The sequence below is a fragment of the Myotis davidii genome, unplaced genomic scaffold (genome assembly GCF_000327345.1).
Source record: "Myotis davidii unplaced genomic scaffold, ASM32734v1 scaffold208, whole genome shotgun sequence".
NCBI lineage: Eukaryota > Metazoa > Chordata > Mammalia > Chiroptera > Vespertilionidae > Myotis > Myotis davidii.
Window position 1 is genome coordinate 2248733 of NW_006299706.1, and position 7456 is coordinate 2256188.

Sequence of the window (7456 nt, forward strand, 5' to 3'; positions counted from 1 at the left end):
CCGGCGGCGCGGGCCCGCCAGGAAGCGTCCCCGGACTGTGCCCGGAGACCGACGAGCTCCGCGCTCAGCAGCTCATACTGTTCCTCCAGCGCCTTGACCCGGGCCAGGTAGGCCTCCAGGCGACGGTTGAGCTCCCACATCTGAAAAGATTCCACCCCCAGGCAGCCCTCCATCCTGCACGTCTGACCCGCCAAAGAGGGAGAGGCGCTGGGCACCGGGAGAAGCCAGCGGCTCGCACAGCTTTTAGGATGAAAGGGAAGAGGAGGCCGTCGGGGACAATGACAGGACGGGGCGAGGAGCGGCTGGAGCGACGGGGAGTCGGGAGTGGGAGCGCGGCTATTCATACTCCCGCCGGTCCGGCCGGGGCGGGGCGGGGCGGGGCCTGGGCCTTAACCCCTTCAGCTGGGAGGAGCCGCGGCATCCCCTGTCCGTCCCTGCGGCCTGGTGTGCCAGATGCAAAGTGGAACTTTTTTTTTTTTAAGGAAAAGCCATGCCTGGAGAATCTGACCCCAGAGTGTGGCTTTCTGAGGGAGGAGGCAGTGAGGAAGGGTCATAACCCTGATGAAAGTCGATTATGCACAGAACTAGCCGTCCAGGGGGTGCCAGGGCATTCGGGTCCGGAGAGGATTCCAGTCTCAGTTACTCAGCACACCCGAGAAAGGTGTCACTTCCTGAGCTCCTCTAAGACTCCGTTTCTTCGTCCATAAAATGGGAGCAATGATGGAAAGCCCATGGTTGTTTTTTTCGTTTTTCTTTCTTTCTTTCTTTTTTTTTTTGGTAATTGCAAATGCCCCATCCCACCCCAAAATACTAGAAGAAGGCAGAATTGCAAAGAGAGACACTGCCAGGGAAAAAGAACAGATGCGTTGTATTGGGCGACTGCAAATGGACACACCCCCTATCGCCTCTGTGTCCATCCGAGAATGGAAAGGTCAGATGAAAGGGTATTTTCCCCATTACTCACCTCCATGCTTCCTACTGCTCTTCCACAAAACCTGAGGTTCGCCGAAACCGGTTTGGCTCAGTGGATAGAGCGTCGGCCTGCGGACTGAGGGGTCCCGGGTTCGATTCCGGTCAGGGGCATGTACCTGGGTTGCGGGCGCATCCCCAGTGGGAGGTGTGCGGGAGGCAGCTAAATCGATGTTTCTGTCTCACCGATGTTTCTGACTCTCTATCTCTCTCCCTTCCTCTCTGTAAAAAATCAATAAAAAAAAAAATATATATAAAAACAAACAAACAAACAAAAAAACCTGAGGTTCACGTACCCACTCCGCTTAGCCCGAGGCGCCCCCTAGTCTCAGGGAAGGGCGCCACGTCCTGGCCTAGGTAGCAGGGACTTTTGGGCAGAGGGCGCCCCCTGGTGGCCTACAGGCCAGGCCAAGAAGAGGAAGCAGAAAGAAGCAGCCGTTTTCCCTTGATCACAACCAGCCCAGATTTATTGAGCCTTTGTGATGTGCCAAAGCTTGCTCTGACAACTTTACTTACATTGTCTGATTTAATCCTTCAAACATCCCTCTGATGGTTCTGCATTTCAGGAAGCAGAGAGCTCACACGGGTGGGAGTAGTTGGGAAGGCCCTCTGAGGAGGAGGGGTCCTCCTCCTGGGTAGGGGAGACTGTAGGACTTGGGATATGCAGAGTAAAGGGGAAGCAGGGCCAAGGAGGAGAGTCAGGGATAAGGAAACCGGGGGGATCTTAGGGAAGGAATTTCTGCTCACATAAACCCAACTTAGTTCTACAAGTGTTAATCAGCAGCTACTATGTGTCAGCATTCAGTCCCAGCCCTGGAGGAGCTGGGTGATGTGAGAGCAACAGTGATGGGTGCTTATCTGTAATACTATCAATAACAAAGAAAGTATATTAGGCCCGGCCAGCTTGGCTCAATGGTTGAGCGTCAACCTATGAACCAGAGGGTTATAGTTCAATTCTTGGTCAGGGCACATGCCCGGGATGCGGGCTTAATCCCCAGTGTGGGGCGTGCAGGGGGCAGTTGATTAATGATTCTCTCTCATCACTGATGTTTCTCTCTCTCCATCTCCCTTCCTCTCTGAAATCAATAAAAACATATTAAAAACAACCAGTGATGGGTGCTCATAGTCTGGTGATGGAAGTGGACGTAAGGTTATTACCCCTCTTAGCTCCCAAGGTGTCTGTAGAGTCGGGGGAGCACAGACAATGAAGAGGGCCTCCTACTTACAGCAAGCCAGAAACCTGGAGGCCATTCCTACCCGCTCCCTCCCAGCCCCAGGCAGGCTGGGATTTGGAATTCACTACCAATGTGTGGCATAGGGACTGGGCAGGCCCACGGGTGTGGAGTGCGGGGAGCGACTGAGGGCTGGTGTAGACGGGAGGCGGAGGCTTCTCCTTCCTCACGTTACCTCACAAATCCTGCTGTTTGGTTTGGGCTGGGGATCCCCAAAAATAGTGTCCAGGAGAGCTGACTGGGGTCTCTCCCTCCTCTTTCACTTCCTCTCTATGGGGAGAGAGATGCTGAATACTTGGGGTCCCTGGAATCCTTAGGGCGGTCCCCTGGAGAGGTGGGCGGGCATAAGGAGGTGAATGTCTCTCCTGGCCACGCCCTCTGATGTAGAGGGGAGAGATTTGGCACTGTGTCTCAGGCAAAGAGCATTGGGTCTGACCTTTGAACTTTCTAGTTGAATGACCTAGGGCCGTGGTCGACAAACTGTGGCTCGCAGCCACATGCGGCTCTTTGGCCCCTGGAGTGTGGCTCTTCCTAAGCCTTAGGAGTGTCCTAATTAAGTTAATAACAATGTACCTACCTATATAGTTTAAGTTTAAAAAATTTGGCTCTCAAAAGAAATTTCAGTCGTTGTATTGTTGATATTTGGCTCTGTTGACTAATGAGTTTGCCGACCACTGACCTGGGGAAAGTCACATAACTTCTGTAGGTGATCCTCAGTTTTCCTGTTGGTAAAGGGGGTTAACACCCATCCCCATAAGTTTTACCTGAGTATCAAACAAGACCAGGTGTGGGGACGTCTTTCTACCAAGCCATTTAGCTGGAGCAAACTGCCCGCCCATGAACCGCCCTGGGTGAGTTTTGGGGCTCATGGGAAGCAGAGATGACCTAGAATGCTGGAGAAGAGCCTGGTGTTGCTTTTCCTAAGGCAGGAGAGGTGGGTTCTAGCCAACACAGCCTGCCAGAGCTTCATCAGTGCTCAGCGGGTTCTAAGCAGATCGCCGGTATCTGAAGCGGAAAACTGAGAAAAATGAGGCCCCGCATGGGGGCCAGCAGGCACCCCCCAGGCACTCCTAGGCCAGTGTCCTCCTCCCCTCCCCCGGGGCTTGCACTGGATTATGGGGTTTTTGTGAGGCCTTTGGCTGCACTTCCTGTGTCTCTGGGCCCAGGACACATGGGCCATGTGACGCTACAGGGGTGGGTACAGAGTTCAGTAGTTGTCCCCAGAGATATCCCTGAGCAAGCTGAGGAGGGCTCTGGGCTGTCTCGCTGGTTTCTGCCCTCAGTCCTGACTGTTACAATGTTTGTTTGGGGTGTGTGTGTGTGTGTGTGTGTCTGTGTGTGTTTTTAAGCAGATTTTCTTTTTAAAAAATTTTAAAATATATTTTTATTGATTTCAGAGGGAGAGGGATGGGGAGAGAGATAGAAACATCAGTGATGAGAGAGAATCATTGATTGGCTGCCTCCTGCATGCCCCCTCCTGGGGACTGAGCCTGCAACCCAGGCATGTGCCCTGACCAAGAACTAGCCGGTTTTTAGACTTTTCACAATCCGCAGTGTGTTCATTCCGCATAACTGGAAGCACATCAGAGGAGGCCCGAGGCCATAGTGTTGAGAAGTAAAGCAGCTGCAGGAAGTATGCACGGCAGATGCGTTCCTCAAACATTGAAAACCCTGCAAAAACAACCTGTTTTTTTTGGAGACACGTGCATATGTAGTAAACATATTGCTGAAAGGCAAAAGAATGATAAAAATCAGAGAGAGCACAGTGATTCTGTCTGGGGAGGAGGAGGGGATGCCAGGGGGATGGAGTGGCACACCACTGGGTGTAATATAATTCTTTATTGATAAAGGACGTGAAGTATTAGAAAATAAATACATAGGGTTGGGCATCTTAAGTGTCTGAAGAGTTCTAGGGTAAAAGGACCCAGACTTTTCTTATGTAGATCCAGGAACCGGAACCAGGGTGGTAGGTGGAAAGGACGGGACCCAGATGCCAGCCCAAAGGAGACGGTTGCAGACTTGTCTCTGTCCTGAGCAGGTTGCCACCAGATGGAGGGAAGGCTCTGTTACTGGAGCCCAGGCTGGCTGCCCGCTCCAGGCTGACTCATTTTTGGAGCTGTCCTAGTGGATCTTGGTGGCTTCTTCAATCCTGGGGACTCCAACAATTTAGGAATGAACAACACATCTTGACCCCAAGGTCTGTCCCTCTTCTGTCCTCCCTGGAGAGCTGCAGTTCCTGCCCTGAATTATTGCCAGAGGGTTCTCTGGGCCAAAGCAAGAGGCCTGGGAATTAATTCCAGAAAGAACTTGCATGCATTGTGGGATCAAAGAGAAGTGGAGTGGGATAAGGGAGAGGAAGAGGCCGTGTGCTCTCTACCACCAGCCCCTCCCTGCCCAAGTAACAGTGGGACCCAGGACCCAGGCTGGGGCCAAGCAGGCAGACCAGTCTGCCCCAGCCTGGGCCATGGAAGGGGAAGCGCCCACCGGAGCCTCTTGTTGGTTGTGATGTCTCAAGAAGGCTCTAGGTGGAGCCAGGACCCCAGGACAGCTCCGCCTCATCGATGGGATTTGGGGGTCAAGCTGTTTTCCTGCTGGGAGTCCGTGTCCAGGGGGACCCACCAGGAGGGAATGTGAGGAGGATTCGAGACAAGGAAAGACGGAGGAGGTGGGAAGAAGGGAGTCTGTGTGGGGGAGGGGGAGGGGTACCCAGGACAGCTGGGGGGAAGGGGAGGTAAATTTATCTTCTGAGCTGGTGGCATTAAAAATAACCGGAGGCTCTGAGTAACCCAAGCTCTCAGCTTTCCGTGTTGGGGTGGAGGCCATCACGGGGACCAGAAGAGCAGAGTGATGCGGGAGCGGAGGGTGGGACTCCAGTGGTCCCCCCACACACACACTGCCCCCCTCCTGCCTGGGGCGAGTGCACCAGGGCCTGGGCCTGCTGGTGGGCTGGCTGGGGAGAGGGGACAAGGAGGGAAGGAGGAGAGAACGGGAGCCAGGCAGGAACAATGCTGGCTTCCAGCCAGGCGACTGAGGAGAGAGGAGGGAAGGGAGAGAATGAGGGGCGGAGAAAAGGAAAAGAAAAGAAAGGTGACAGAGCCTGAGAAAGCGCCCCACCTGGTGCGACTCCCTCCTCCCCTTCCTGGTCCCTGAAGCCACTGGAGGAAAGGAGCCTTTCTTCTGGGGCCAGTCCTCCTGCGGAGCTAAAGCTGCAGCAGGAGGCCACGAAGTGAGCCCTCAGCAAGGACTTCCCTGGAGGAACGGGGACCATGGGAAGGTCGTGGGAGGGTGGGTTCCCTCCTTCTCCGGTGAGTCCTGGCACTCGGCTGGGTGATAGCACATGTTCTGGCCCTGAGACAGGCTGCCAGACGGGATGACCTCACTCCCCTGTCTCTGTGTTTCTGCGGTCCCTTGGCTGGCTGGCTTCTGGGTCCGGCTTCGCTGACAGGACAATTACAGGAAAGTTTCGCTGAAAGATTTAGCCTCTGTACACAGCCGTGAGGAAAAGGGCTGGAGCTGGCTGGGCAGCCTGATGGCAGACGCTGGGGATGGTAAGAGAGGGCCCTCGTGGACACCTTGTCCCACGGAGCTTGCTGTGCAGGTCCTGCCCTGGCTCTGGAACGGAGGAGAGGTGTGGGGCGACATGCCTGGCGCATAATAGGAGCTCTGTGACTATTTCCTCATTGGATGGAAGGACAGAGGGGAGCTCTTGTGTCGGGGACGGCACTGGCGCCGCTCACCACAGTGTTTGGCACATAATCGATGCTCAGTCAATGTTAGCCAAGGGAATAAAAGCTGCCCCTCTGCCCAGGGCCGGGTCCTGCCTTTATAGGCACCCCCGAAGGCAGTGATGGCACCTGTGCCCAGTGTGGCCAACTAGGTAATGACCTGGCCCTGGTTCTCCTTATACCCGGGCTCATACCTGTGTAGGCTGAAGTGGGTTAGGGGCTAGGTTAAGGCTCTAGCAGGGGTGGGGAACGTCTGGCTCGCAGGTCCCCATATAAGGTCTGCGAAATCATTCGGTCTGGCCCTGCCAAGGCATGAGGGGTGAGTTAATTAAATGTTTGACCAAATATAGCAGGCTAATTTTTAAGTGGATAATTTTGTATGGCCTGAGAATGATGTTATAAATATCCAAATGGCCCCTGGCAGACATAAGGTTCCCCACCCCCCTGCAAAGAATCTCCCTCAGTGTTCCTCCTGGGCTGGGTGCAGGATCCCATGCCCTCAGGCCCCTCTCAAACCTTAGCCCCTAATCCCCACCTGTACCTGAAGGGCCCGCACCTGTTCTGGCCTCAAAGAGAGAGAGGGCCAGAGGGGCCCAGGCTGGGCCCACTCCAGGCTGAGAGATGGAAGCTAGACTGTGGGAGAACTAACATTTCTCTCCACGCGAACACCTGCTCCCCTCGCTAGAGAGACCGGGGGTTGGAGGGGCCCAGCCGACAGCCATGTGACCTGCCAGTGTGTGGTGACCTCAAGCAGCCCCTTCATGTTATCCGTGAGTTCTCTGTCCCTGCCTCCTCAGTGCCCCCCCCCCTCAGGCAAGCCACACCCTTTTCTGCGCCTCAGTTTTGTCTGGACGGAAGGAGAGGGGTGATCCCTGAAGGCCCTGTCTTTGGGGACTCTGTTCTCTGGTCCCAGGATTCCCAGCTTCTACGATCCCACCTGGGATGGCCGGAAGGGAGGCTGGTTGCTGAGGACTGTGAAGTGTCAGCTGCTCCGGCTTCAGTCACCTTCTTGAACCCCAGCCTGGCTTGTTGTCACACCTGCTCACTCCAAGGGCTGGAGGTAGGAGCTGAGGCCTGGGTCCAATCTCCTCTGGGCACCCCCAGATCTCCCCTGATGGCTGCCAGGGTTGCCCCCCCTTTCTGCTTTTGAACCTTTGCTGCTCCCTGCAAGTGGTTGGGAGAGCCTGGCCAACCCTACGGCAGGCTGGGACAGGAAGGAGGAGCAGTCTGAGGTTTCTGGGGCACTGGGCCAAGGCAGAGGTCAGGCAGCCGCGAGGAGGCAGAAGAATGGAGGAGCTGGCCCTTTAAAGTCCCTTCTAGTTGGAGGGGTCGGTGGCTGCAGCTCCAGGGGATGAGAAAGGGACCAGAATGTCCTGGGAAATGAATGATGGTTCCAGAGGAGTCTATAGACTGGGGTTAAGTGGGGTCAACCCTGTCTCCCCCTCCCCCTTGAGTGCCAGTGACTGTGCAGGGGGCTGACCCTGCTGTGGGAGCCACTGCTGCGGAGAAGGGGGGGGGGCGAGGCTGGGG

At 55.3% G+C, this 7456-nt stretch overlaps 1 protein-coding gene across 1 annotated transcript in view; it reads right to left on the reverse strand.

Moving 5' to 3' along the window:
- The window catches only part of NES (nestin), an 8674-nt gene extending 8365 nt beyond the window's left edge, over nucleotides 1-309 (reverse strand). Inside the window, exon 1 of the mRNA XM_006775778.2 lies at nucleotides 6-309. Within this exon, the coding sequence (XP_006775841.1) occupies nucleotides 6-173 (168 nt within the window). The 5' untranslated portion in view covers nucleotides 174-309. The remainder of the gene's footprint in view (nucleotides 1-5) is intronic.
- Between the last annotated feature and the right edge of the window lie 7147 nt (nucleotides 310-7456).